Source organism: Pseudophryne corroboree, chromosome 6, assembly GCF_028390025.1.
Source record: "Pseudophryne corroboree isolate aPseCor3 chromosome 6, aPseCor3.hap2, whole genome shotgun sequence".
Taxonomy (NCBI): Eukaryota; Metazoa; Chordata; class Amphibia; order Anura; family Myobatrachidae; genus Pseudophryne; species Pseudophryne corroboree.
In genome coordinates, this window is record NC_086449.1 from 658,174,271 (window position 1) to 658,188,603 (window position 14,333).

Here is a 14,333-nt window from a genome sequence, read left to right on the forward strand (position 1 = left end):
TTTATCGATTTCTTCAACTCATATGTCATGTTTTTAACACACCTCAGCATGCACTGCATCATTTTTAACCCGATTTCCACTTAACTGAAGCAATTAAATTCACCCCGGATTAATTAAAGCATCCATACTTTAGTGCTTAAGTCAGCATGTGTGGCTTTCCCCTCATGGTTTCTGAATGTCAGAGATTTGACACACCTGATGAGTTTTCTGTCCTCTGAAATTCTTGGATGAATCTCTACTTGCATTAGAATAGGCTGATAGGGAGCACTGGAGATTAGGAAATTGTCCTTTTGTAAATTTGTTTAGAGATTATGGAGTTTAATGTTATAATCTTGTAGAATAGGGAAAAAAAAGTATATAATGTACTACTTCAAGCTTTTAACCATTCCAAATCCTTTCCTGTTTACCTAGATAATCAGTGCTATATTTCTTAGTCACTCACACTTCCCTCACTGTGTATAACCTATCCTTTCCCCATAATCTTCTTTGTACATAACCTGCCCTTTCTCCATCATCTTCTCTGTGCGAGACCTGCCCTTTGTACATCATCTTCTCTGTGCATGACCTACCTTTTCTCTATCATCTTCTATGTGCATGACCTACCTTTTCTCTATCATCTTCTATGTGCATGACCTACCTTTTCTCTATCATCTTCTATTTGCATGACCTACCTTTTCTCTATCATCTTCTATGTGCATGACCTACCTTTTCTCTATCATCTTCTATGTGCATGACCTACCTTTTCTCTATCATCTTCTATGTGCATGACCTACCTTTTCTCTATCATCTTCTATGTGCATGACCTACCTTTTCTCTATCATCTTCTATGTGCATGACCTACCTTTTCTCTATCATCTTCTATGTGCATGACCTACCTTTTCTCTATCATCTTCTATGTGCATGACCTACCTTTTCTCTATCATCTTCTATGTGCATGACCTACCTTTTCTCTATCATCTTCTATGTGCATGACCTACCTTTTCTCCATCATCTTCTATGTGCATGACCTACCTTTTCTCTATCATCTTCTATGTGCATGACCTGCCCCTTTCCACTATCTTCTCTGTGTATCACCTACCCTTTCTCTATCATCTTATCTGTGTCATACCCACTCTTTCTCCATCATCTTTTCTGTGCATGACCTACCTTTTCTCTATCATCTTCTATGTGCATGACCTACCTTTTCTCTATTATCTTCTATGTGCATGACCTGCCCCTTTCCACTATCTTCTCTGTGTATCACCTACCCTTTCTCTATAATCTTATCTGTGTCATACCCACTCTTTCTCCATCATCTTTTCTGTGCATGACCTGCCCTTTCTCCATCATCTTCTCTCTGCATAACCTGCCTTTTATCTATCATCTTCTATGTGCATGACCTACCCTTCTCCATCATCTTCTCTGTGTATTACCTACCCTTTCTCTATAGTCTTCTATGTGCATGACCTACCCTTCTCCATCATCTTCTCTCTGTATTACCTATCCTTTCTCTATCAACTTCTCCATGCATGACCTACCCTTTCTCCATTTTCTTCTCTGTGTATGAATTATCCTTTCTTTATTATCTTCTCTGTGCATCATCTACCCATTCTCCATCTTACAGTTATAATGGTTACATGTAGATGTTCTATGCATGCGACTAAATAGACAGCATAAGATTCTGTGTAAGACATTATTTCAGAGTAGATAGGGCTGCAGAGAGCCAGGCGGGCACTGTAGAGGTATGACCTACTCACAGAGGCATGGTCATGCCTACATATAATAATAAAAATATGAAAACGCAATGCACCCCTCAGCCAAGGGCAGATCCGGGGGTGGTGGCAAGCAGTGTAATAGCTCTCCATAGCACATCATGCACGCAGAGGAGACTACTACTGATCAGAATCAGAAGCCTCACTGGACCCACCGCAGCTCAGTTTATGTAATGGTTGGTAAAATCAATAGATGGGCCCAAGTTGGCATAACGTGGGTTAAATGTGTTGGCCACTGGCTGGGTGTAACATGCTTCTAAATTGGGCTGCATAATATAAAATAATTTCAGCAATTATATTACGGTCATCATTATCGGATGTGATGCAGTGTTACCTGACAGTCTGCATACACATAAAAATAGTAGTGGTCAGTTACAATTTCCATTGATAATAAAACGGCAGGATTCTAATCTCTTACAAGCATTCCCAGGTATATACAGTAATAGTGTGTGCATACTGTATACAGAGAGAGGGAGTAATAGCCCTGCTAGAATTCACCTGGCCTATACTCTAAAGCAAGGGTAGATGATTAATGCAGAACTGCAATTCAAGTATTACATGGAAATCCGAAGTTCCTTAAGGTCCCATGTGGATTGCTGAGAAGGTCAGTGCTGTGCCCTACTTTTTCTCTCTTACATAAAATGACAAACATTAATGATTTCACGTGTTTTGTTCCAGCAATGTTTTCCCATGTTCCATTGCTGTCTCCTTTGCACAATGTGGTATTTCTATGTAATGTTTAGGCACTAAAACATCTCCAAATATGAAATAATAACAACATTCTTCTTCCAGAACTGCGCATTGTAAAGTACAACAACAAAAAACTCTTAAAAAATATAAAATGATTGCTTGTGCAGCTTTCTAAATTACCCTTGAAACATTTGCTGTGTTAAACAAATGTAAACCAATAGTAAAGGTTCGTAGCTGTAGTATTTCATCAAATAAAGAAATGGCAGCAAATTGAGTCTCTGTATAAAAAAACAAAATATATATTTGTCCAATTGAGAGCTAAAACCAACAATCATGAGCTGAACAAAAAATGTTTTATACGAGATCGTGTTTCAAGCTATTCACACAAACATATTTTCTAGAAAAGTTGTACTGTACATGCCTTAAGCCATGTGATATATAGATATCAAATTCATTCTCCCCTTTATGCTAATAAATATAAACTCAGATTTTGTGTCTTCAGTGAATCATGTTTTTCACTGACCAAGATGCAGCATGAGTGCAGACGTCTGTGTGGCATCGATATTTGCACATTGTGTATAGCAATGATACTAATGTGCAATCATACAATGTATTACTTACAGTTGGAGCCCTTCTTAGTGTCTGCAATACATGGATCTAAATGCACACCACCTTTTTTATGTACAACATTTAGATAAAACCTTTGTAAATATTTCTGCAGGTACTTTCTAAAGACATAGTGGACCTGACGCAGATGTGCACACAGTTGCATGTGCAACTGTGATTTTGTTTGCAGTGTAGTGGTAAAAATATGCTAATGACCCGGCTGCCATCTTGTGCACAGTAACGCCCATTGCCATCGGTTGGACCATGTGACCTTTGAGCAGCCCCTAGCGGTATCAGACAGAACGGCTCTTCTAAGAAGTCAAGACTTCTCCAACTCTATGTGAATTGCATTGGCTGACTAGGCAATGCCCAGATAACTGTTCCAAAATGCTTGTGATTTTCTTGCTACCCCTTCGTTACTACCGCCGAACATTGACTACCTGTCAATCACTTTACGACTAAGGTGCCTACTCATCCCTCCATACTTATCACCAGAGCAATTCACCAGTGCTCTGGTGTGGAGAAACAGCTATCAATAACATGGCTACAAAGGTAGCAGTGATTCCTACCATCCCCATTGTTGGCTCCTACAATGTGTGACCTGAGGAGGGGACATCACTGGACCTGTCTGAGAGGTAAGTAATGTTAAATACCAATGGCATATTGGAAAGTATCACTGTGATACTAAACAAATTATGCTGCTGGTAATAGGTCTCATTAATAAATGGGTCCCATAGTTTGTCATCCATTTGCTATATTATGCGTATATCAACATTTCCTTAATTATTTTGTAATATCAGAGGTCAATACAGTAACTTTCCATGTATCAAATATGCTTTAAGTTTAAGCAATATAGATGTGGACCGCCCGCATGAGGATCCCACTTTAAGGGCCAATCCAAGCCTGCACTGCGCTGATCAAAGTTAATTGCTGTTTGGCTTTTATGTAGTATATAGATTAATTAGATGATTGATAATCTGCTGCCCAAACATCGTTGTTTAGGATCTCAATCTTTCCTGTTTGTTTGTTTTTTAATTTAAGATTATGCATTAAGTATGTAAAAAACCCTATTGTATGTGTTTATTTTTTGTATGGTGTTGTTAATGTATTTATATCCAGTAGTTTCTTTCAAAGCAGCAAAAACCATGTAAATGGTTTAGCAATGTAGATTAGCTCTGTAAAACCTAAACCGTAACATTATCTGAAGTTACTCTCCTGTTGATACAAATAAAAGTTATATCCTAAGGCAACTCTTATCTTAAAAAGACAATGCAGAAGGACCAAAGTTATTTGTAGCAAATAAGAAGTAAAGAACTAAGGACAGGAGAATAGTGCAGATTGGAATTGATGCAGCTGCTACCAAAGCTCCCATATTCTCAACACAAACCTGTACATACAGTATGTACCAAGTAAAAACACTGTACTGTAAATGCAATATGGTATGTGTATATATCAAATGTGTTACATTTTGGAGGTGCAGAACATTTCCTTTGTTCATGCTATATTCCATCTCCCTTTCTCTCCAAACTATCCATCTTTTGGTGTTATATTGTAACCTCAGGGTATTTTAATTAGAGATGAGCGGGTTCGGTTCCTCGGAATCCGAACCCGCCCGAACTTCATGTTTTTTTTCACGGGTCCGAGCGACTCGGATCTTCCCGCCTTGCTCAGTTAACCCGAGCGCGCCCGAACGTCATCATGACGCTGTCGGATTCTCGCGAGACTCGGATTCTATATAAGGAGCCGCGCGTCGCCGCCATTTTCACACGTGCATTGAGACTGATAGGGAGAGGACGTGGCTGGCGTCCTCTCCCTTTAGATTAGAAGAGAGAGAGTGAGATTGATTTGAGACAGAAACACTTGATTTACTGGAGCTTAGGAGTACTGTAGAGAGTGCAGAGTTTAGTAGTGACTGACCACAGTGACCACCAGACAGTGCAGTTTTATTTAATATAATCCGTTCTCTGCCTGAAAAAAACGATACACAGTGACTCAGTCACATACCATATCTGTGTGCACTGCTCAGCCCAGTGTGCTGCATCATCTATGTATATATCTGACTGTGCTCACACAGCTTATAATTGTGGGGGAGACTGGGGAGCAGTGCCAGTTATAGGTTATAGCAGGAGCCAGGAGTACATATTATTAAAATTAAACAGTGCACACTTTTGCTGCAGGAGTGCCACTACCAGTGTGACTGACCAGTGACCTGACCACACTGACCACCAGTATAGTTAGTAGTATACTATATTGTGATTGCCTGAAAAAGTTAAACACTCGTCGTGTGACTTGTGTGGTGTTTTTTTTTTTATTCTATAAAAAACTCATTCTGCTGACAGACAGTGTCCAGCAGGTCCGTCATTATATAATATATACCTGTCCGGCTGCAGTAGTGATATATATATATTTTTTATATCATTATTTATCATCCAGTCGCAGCAGACACAGTACGGTAGTTCACGGCTGTAGCTACCTCTGTGTCGGCACTCGGCAGTCCATCCATAATTGTATACCACCTACCCGTGGTTTTTTTTTCTTTCTTCTTTATACATACATACTACATCTCTTTATCAACCAGTCTATATTAGCAGCAGACACAGTACAGTAGTCCACGGCTGTAGCTACCTCTGTGTCGGCACTCGGCAGTCCATCCATAATTGTATACCAATTACCCGTGGTTTTTTTTTCTTTCTTCTTTATACATACATACTACATCTCTTTATCAACCAGTCTATATTAGCAGCAGACACAGTACAGTATGGTAGTCCACGGCTGTAGCTACCTCTGTGTCGGCACTCGGCAGTCCGTCCATAATTGTATACCACCTACCCGTGGTTTTTTTTTCTTTCTTCTTTATACATACATACTACATCTCTTTATCAACCAGTCTATATTAGCAGCAGACACAGTACAGTAGTCCACGGCTGTAGCTACCTCTGTGTCGGCACTCGGCAGTCCATCCATAATTGTATACCACCTACCCGTGGTTTTTTTTTCTTTCTTCTTTATACATACATACTACATCTCTTTATCAACCAGTCTATATTAGCAGCAGACACAGTACAGTACGGTAGTCCACGGCTGTAGCTACCTCTGTGTCGGCACTCGGCAGTCCGTCCATAATTGTATACCACCTACCCGTGGTTTTTTTTTCTTTCTTCTTTATACATACATACTACATCTCTTTATCAACCAGTCTATATTAGCAGCAGACACAGTACAGTAGTCCACGGCTGTAGCTACCTCTGTGTCGGCACTCGGCAGTCCATCCATAATTGTATACCACCTACCCGTGGTTTTTTTTTCTTTCTTCTTTATACATACATACTACATCTCTTTATCAACCAGTCTATATTAGCAGCAGACACAGTACAGTACGGTAGTCCACGGCTGTAGCTACCTCTGTGTCGGCACTCGGCAGTCCGTCCGTAATTGTATACCACCTACCCGTGGTTTTTTTTCTTTCTTCTTTATACATACTACATCTCATTATCATCCAGTCTATATTAGCAGCAGACACAGTACAGTAGGGTAGTCCACGGCTGTAGCTACCTCTGTGTCGGCACTCGGCAGTCCGTCCATAATTGTATACCACCTACCCGTGGTTTTTTTTTTTCTTTCTTCTTTATACATACTACATCTCATTATCAACCAGTCTATATTAGCAGCAGACACAGTACGGTAGTCCACGGCTGTAGCTACCTCTGTGTCGGCACTCGGCAGTCCGTCCATAATTGTATACCACCTACCCGTGGTTTTTTTTTTCTTTCTTCTTTATACATACTACATCTCATTATCAACCAGTCTATATAAGCAGCAGACACAGTACGGTAGTCCACGGCTGTAGCTACCTCTGTGTCGGCACTCAGCAGTCCATCCATAATTGTATACCACCTACCCGTGGTTTTTTTTTCTTTCTTCTTTATACATACATACTACATCTCATTATCATCCAGTCTATATTAGCAGCAGACACAGTACAGTACAATAGTCCACGGCTGTAGCTACCTCTGTGTCGGCACTCGGCAGTCCATCCATAATTGTATACTAGTATCCATCCATCTCCATTGTTTACCTGAGGTGCCTTTTAGTTGTGCCTATTAAAATATGGAGAACAAAAATGTTGAGGTTCCAAAATTAGGGAAAGATCAAGATCCACTTCCAACTCGTGCTGAAGCTGCTGCCACTAGTCATGGCCGAGACGATGAAATGCCAGCAACGTCGTCTGCCAAGGCCGATGCCCAATGTCATAGTACAGAGCATGTCAAATCCAAAACACCAAATATCAGTAAAAAAAGGACTCCAAAACCTAAAATAAAATTGTCGGAGGAGAAGCGTAAACTTGCCAATATGCCATTTACCACACGGAGTGGCAAGGAACGGCTGAGGCCCTGGCCTATGTTCATGGCTAGTGGTTCAGCTTCACATGAGGATGGAAGCACTCAGCCTCTCGCTAGAAAACTGAAAAGACTCAAGCTGGCAAAAGCACCGCAAAGAACTGTGCGTTCTTCGAAATCCCAAATCCACAAGGAGAGTCCAATTGTGTCGGTTGCGATGCCTGACCTTCCCAACACTGGACGTGAAGAGCATGCGCCTTCCACCATTTGCACGCCCCCTGCAAGTGCTGGAAGGAGCACCCGCAGTCCAGTTCCTGATAGTCAGATTGAAGATGTCAGTGTTGAAGGACACCAGGATGAGGAGGATATGGGTGTTGCTGGCGCTGGGGAGGAAATTGACCAGGAGGATTCTGATGGTGAGGTGGTTTGTTTAAGTCAGGCACCCGGGGAGACACCTGTTGTCCGTGGGAGGAATATGGCCGTTGACATGCCTGGTGAAAATACCAAAAAAATCAGCTCTTCGGTGTGGAAGTATTTCACCAGAAATGCGGACAACATTTGTCAAGCCGTGTGTTCCCTTTGTCAAGCTGTAATAAGTAGGGGTAAGGACGTTAACCACCTCGGAACATCCTCCCTTATACGTCACCTGCAGCGCATTCATAATAAGTCAGTGACAAGTTCAAAAACTTTGGGCGACAGCGGAAGCAGTCCACTGACCAGTAAATCCCTTCCTCTTGTAACCAAGCTCACGCAAACCACCCCACCAACTCCCTCAGTGTCAATTTCCTCCTTCCCCAGGAATGCCAATAGTCCTGCAGGCCATGTCACTAGCAATTCTGACGAGTCCTCTCCTGCCTGGGATTCCTCCGATGCATCCTTGCGTGTAACGCCTACTGCTGCTGGCGCTGCTGTTGTTGCTGCTGGGAGTCGATGGTCATCCCAGAGGGGAAGTCGTAAGCCCACTTGTACTACTTCCAGTAAGCAATTGACTGTCCAACAGTCCTTTGCGAGGAAGATGAAATATCACAGCAGTCATCCTGCTGCAAAGCGGATAACTGAGGCCTTGACAACTATGTTGGTGTTAGACGTGCGTCCGGTATCCGCCGTTAGTTCACAGGGAACTAGACAATTTATTGAGGCAGTGTGCCCCCGTTACCAAATACCATCTAGGTTCCACTTCTGTAGGCAGGCGATACCGAGAATGTACACGGACGTCAGAAAAAGACTCACCAGTGTCCTAAAAAATGCAGTTGTACCCAATGTCCACTTAACCACGGACATGTGGACAAGTGGAGCAGGGCAGGGTCAGGACTATATGACTGTGACAGCCCACTTTGTAGATGTATGGACTCCCGCCGCAAGAACAGCAGCGGCGGCACCAGTAGCAGCATCTCGCAAACGCCAACTCTTTCCTAGGCAGGCTACGCTTTGTATCACCGCTTTCCAGAATACGCACACAGCTAAAAACCTCTTACGGCAACTGAGGAAGATCATCGCAGAATGGCTTACCCCAATTGGACTCTCCTATGGATTTGTGGCATCGGACAACGCCAGCAATATTGTGTGTGCATTAAATATGGGCAAATTCCAGCACGTCCCATGTTTTGCACATACCTTGAATTTGGTGGTGCAGAATTTTTTAAAAAACGACAGGGGCGTGCAAGAGATGCTGTCGGTGGCCAGAAGAATTGCGGGACACTTTCGGCGTACAGGCACCACGTACAGAAGACTGGAGCACCACCAAAAACTACTGAACCTGCCCTGCCATCATCTGAAGCAAGAAGTGGTAACGAGGTGGAATTCAACCCTCTATATGCTTCAGAGGTTGGAGGAGCAGCAAAAGGCCATTCAAGCCTATACAATTGAGCACGATATAGGAGGTGGAATGCACCTGTCTCAAGTGCAGTGGAGAATGATTTCAACGTTGTGCAAGGTTCTGATGCCCTTTGAACTTGCCACACGTGAAGTCAGTTCAGACACTGCCAGCCTGAGTCAGGTCATTCCCCTCATCAGGCTTTTGCAGAAGAAGCTGGAGACATTGAAGGAGGAGCTAACACGGAGCGATTCCGCTAGGCATGTGGGACTTGTGGATGGAGCCCTTAATTCGCTTAACAAGGATTCACGGGTGGTCAATCTGTTGAAATCAGAGCACTACATTTTGGCCACCGTGCTCGATCCTAGATTTAAAACCTACCTTGGATCTCTCTTTCCGGCAGACACAAGTCTGCTGGGGTTGAAAGACCTGCTGGTGAGAAAATTGTCAAGTCAAGCGGAACGCGACCTGTCAACATCTCCTCCTTCACATTCTCCCGCAACTGGGGGTGCGAGGAAAAGGCTCAGAATTCCGAGCCCACCCGCTGGCGGTGATGCAGGGCAGTCTGGAGCGACTGCTGATGCTGACATCTGGTCCGGACTGAAGGACCTGACAACGATTACGGACATGTCGTCTACTGTCACTGCATATGATTCTCTCAACATTGAAAGAATGGTGGAGGATTATATGAGTGACCGCATCCAAGTAGGCACGTCACACAGTCCGTACTTATACTGGCAGGAAAAAGAGGCAATTTGGAGGCCCTTGCACAAACTGGCTTTATTCTACCTAAGTTGCCCTCCCACAAGTGTGTACTCCGAAAGAGTGTTTAGTGCCGCCGCTCACCTTGTCAGCAATCGGCGTACGAGGTTACATCCAGAAAATGTGGAGAAGATGATGTTCATTAAAATGAATTATAATCAATTCCTCCGCGGAGACATTGACCAGCAGCAATTGCCTCCACAAAGTACACAGGGAGCTGAGATGGTGGATTCCAGTGGGGACGAATTGATAATCTGTGAGGAGGGGGATGTACACGGTGATATATCGGAGGATGATGATGAAGTGGACATCTTGCCTCTGTAGAGCCAGTTTGTGCAAGGAGAGATTAATTGCTTCTTTTTTGGGGGGGGTCCAAACCAACCCGTCATATCAGTCACAGTCGTGTGGCAGACCCTGTCACTGAAATGATGGGTTGGTTAAAGTGTGCATGTCCTGTTTATACAACATAAGGGTGGGTGGGAGGGCCCAAGGACAATTCCATCTTGCACCTCTTTTTTCTTTTATTTTTCTTTGCGTCATGTGCTGTTTGGGGAGGGTTTTTTAGAAGGGCCATCCTGCGTGACACTGCAGTGCCACTCCTAGATGGGCCCGGTGTTTGTGTCGGCCACTAGGGTCGCTTATCTTACTCACACAGTCAGCTACCTCATTGCGCCTCTTTTTTTCTTTGCGTCATGTGCTGTTTGGGGAGGGTTTTTTGGAAGGGCCATCCTGCGTGACACTGCAGTGCCACTCCTAGATGGGCCCGGTGTTTGTGTCGGCCACTAGGGTCGCTTATCTTACTCACACAGTCAGCTACCTCATTGCGCCTCTTTTTTGCTTTGCGTCATGTGCTGTTTGGGGAGGGTTTTTTGGAAGGGCCATCCTGCGTGACACTGCAGTGCCACTCCTAGATGGGCCCGGTGTTTGTGTCGGCCACTAGGGTCGCTTATCTTACTCACACAGTCAGCTACCTCATTGCGCCTCTTTTTTTCTTTGCGTCATGTGCTGTTTGGGGAGGGTTTTTTGGAAGGGACATCCTGCGTGACACTGCAGTGCCACTCCTAGATGGGCCCGGTGTTTGTGTCGGCCACTAGGGTCGCTTATCTTACTCACACAGTCAGCTACCTCATTGCGCCTCTTTTTTTCTTTGCGTCATGTGCTGTTTGGGGAGGGTTTTTTGGAAGGGACATCCTGCGTGACACTGCAGTGCCACTCCTAGATGGGCCCGGTGTTTGTGTCGGCCACTAGGGTCGCTTATCTTACTCACACAGCGACCTCGGTGCAAATTTTAGGACTAAAAATAATATTGTGAGGTGTGAGGTATTCAGAATAGACTGAAAATGTGTGTAAATTATGGTTTTTGAGGTTAATAATACTTTGGGATCAAAATGACCCCCAAATTCTATGATTTAAGCTGTTTTTTAGGGTTTTTTGAAAAAAACACCCGAATCCAAAACACACCCGAATCCGACAAAAAAAATTCGATGAGGTTTTGCCAAAACGCGGTCGAACCCAAAACACGGCCGCGGAACCGAACCCAAAACCAAAACACAAAACCCGAAAAATTTCCGGCGCTCATCTCTAATTTTAATAGGCTGTATTGACAAAAATATAAATGTACACGTTGTATATTATGAGTTATGTTTTTGCCCTGTGTGCTGTGTACTGTCAGTGATGCCGAGAGGAAAGCTGGTACTTATTGCCCAGGTCAGCTGCTAAAGGCGTCATTGTTCCCCACGCAACGCTGCTGCGGACAGATGTCCCTCTGTGTAACTAATGCTTCTTGCTATGCTTCCATTTTTTTTAAGGGGTAGGGGGGCATGCCTCCTCAGATATGGCCGAGCCCTTTCAGTACTTGTGCCTGTGTCTTTTCTCGTGGCCCTCTGTACTGCCCCCTAATTAATATTACAAATGTTTATGAGAGTCTGCTAAGCTGTGCATCTGTAAACACAAGGATAATGTCCTTATTTGTGAAAGAAATTCATGTTTACTTCCTTGTCTTCTTTGATTTTCAATGAAAGTATACAAACATAAGCATTTCTACAACCTGATTTTTTTGTTGTTGCTGAAAAGCGAAAATAAAGTATATTAAATTATTTAAATAAAGTATATTATATTGATTCCAGATTAGATCCCGCTTTATTGTGTTGCTCTAGTTGAATCATTTTAATATCATACCCCTGCAGTTTTCATTATCATGGTCGGTGATTTTAGTATTTTTTTGATTTTTGTATTTACCTTAATAGAATGACTTTATGTAGTATAACCACATACCCATTTCTGTAATCAGAATGTACAATGTGGATGCCCCTATTAAGCTGCAGGTCTGTTCCTTCTATACAGAAGAGATATCACCAAACGTGTCCTACAGGCAAGAACTTTGACTGGGCAAGATAATTAGTAATAAATGCAGTAGTAATGTAGTAATGAAGTATTAATTAAACTAAAACTGAAGCCATTTAAAAAAAAATTAAGAATCTAAATAAAATTCTAAAATGTAATTGTAGTATATTATAAGGCAAATTTTCCTAACATTGGTTGTAATATACTGCAGGGCCTAATTCAGACCTGATAGCAAAAGCAAAATCTTTCTCTAATGAGCAAAACCATGTGCACTGCAGGTGGGGAAGATATAACATTTGCAGAGAGAGTTAGATTTGGGCTGGTTATATTGTTTCTGTGCAGGGTAAATAGTATACTGGTTGCTCTATTTTTACACTGCAATTTAGATTTCAGTTTGAACACACCCCACCCAATTATAACACTCTCTGCACATGTTATATCTCCCCCCCCCCTGCAGTGCACATGGTTTTGCCCATTAGAGAAAAATGTTGCTGTTGCAAGGTCCAAAGTGTGGAAATGAGCAGCCACTGTCTCTCCAAAAATATTGCATGCTAATATCATTCTTATTTTCAAGAAAGACTATTAATAATACCCAATTTCCACTGCAACAATAACCTGGGTTATAGCTAGGTCTACCCGGCTCGTGGCTCAGTGTAAACGGGTCCTTGAAAAATAACGCAGGTCAAGAGACATGGGAATTGGTCCCGGGTAAGAGACCCAGGATTGGACCTGCCTTAAGGGAGTGTATGTGTGTGATAAGCAGGGCAGACACAGATTCAGTGTAAACGGGACTGACCCAGGAATAACCTGTGGTCCAAGTCTGACCTGGGTTTTTGGTGGAAAAGTGGTATTAGTGAACCACAAAAAAGGAACGGCAGGGCAGGAAAGAGAGGTCTCCTTGTCTCCATCTGCTGACCAGAAGCAGTACTGAGACTGTACGTGGTCAGGGCGGTTTCCAGACTTCTAAAATATCTGCTTTGACTGTACAAATTATTGGTCTCAGAAAAGAATAGAGCCTCCTAATAATATGGATGTGGTGGCACAGATATGGGTGTATTTTGGATGAATTATGTGAGGGACTTATATTTTCCTATTTTGCTTTTTAAAATATTGGAAGGTATGTTCTAAGACCTGCTTAATATATCATTGTAGTATTTATTGTTTGTACCATTGGCTCTTTGCCATAGAGTATACCTGTAATAGTGATAGTAATCGGGCCTCTCCGCAGACTTGCAATGGTGTTCTTAGTGATCAGTTGTGCCTCTTTAATCTTAAGATCATTCACATTGGAAGTACATTACTATGTAAGGTATGAACTACTGCAAAAACTGTATACAGTACAGTATGTTCATGTTTGTCATTCATGCTGCTTCACACCATCTGTTTAATACATAGCGTAGGCACAATTGCCAAAATCAAACAGTATTGATTTTTATATTACACAAATTAAATTTATTTTTAAAGAGGTCACAGTGCAATGAGAATAATCAATACACAGCCTATCTGAAACCACAAGTCTATTGATTGATTAACTTATTGCAGATAGAGTGTGCACATGTAAGCATTAAGATTTACACTCTTTCTCTCTCTCTTTCTCTCTGTTTCAGCTGCTTGTCCAGTTTTGTGTAGCGGCAATGGACAGTACTCCAAAGGCACCTGCATATGCTACAGTGGATGGAAAGGGGCAGAGTGTGATGTACCCAGCAGTCAGTGTATAGACCCGACATGTGGAGGCCATGGCTCTTGCATAGAAGGAAACTGTGTATGTTCCGCAGGGTTTAAAGGAGACAACTGTGAAGAAGGTATATCATTTTTGAAAACACATTAAAAATGCTAAGTTGTAACTGTGGCACTCATGAAACACCCTAGTGCTAAGTTCACTATAAATGGATCCATGATGTAATTGTGTTTATTTACACAAGCAGGAAACATTTCCAAGTGACTTTGGGATGTGGATGTAAAGTACGTGTATGCAAAAATGAAAAAGATAATGATCAACTTAATTAAGGAAATAGTACAATTACAATCATA

At 42.5% G+C, this 14,333-nt stretch overlaps 1 protein-coding gene across 7 annotated transcripts in view; it reads left to right on the plus strand.

Moving 5' to 3' along the window:
• The window catches only part of TENM2 (teneurin transmembrane protein 2), a 1,540,328-nt gene that overhangs the window by 1,249,554 nt on the left and 276,441 nt on the right, over positions 1–14,333 (plus strand). For all 7 annotated transcript variants that reach the window (XM_063928221.1, XM_063928223.1, XM_063928222.1 and 4 more), the window contains one exon: positions 13,910–14,104. In XM_063928221.1, coding sequence (XP_063784291.1) covers positions 13,910–14,104 — 195 coding nt within the window. The remainder of the gene's footprint in view (positions 1–13,909; positions 14,105–14,333) is intronic.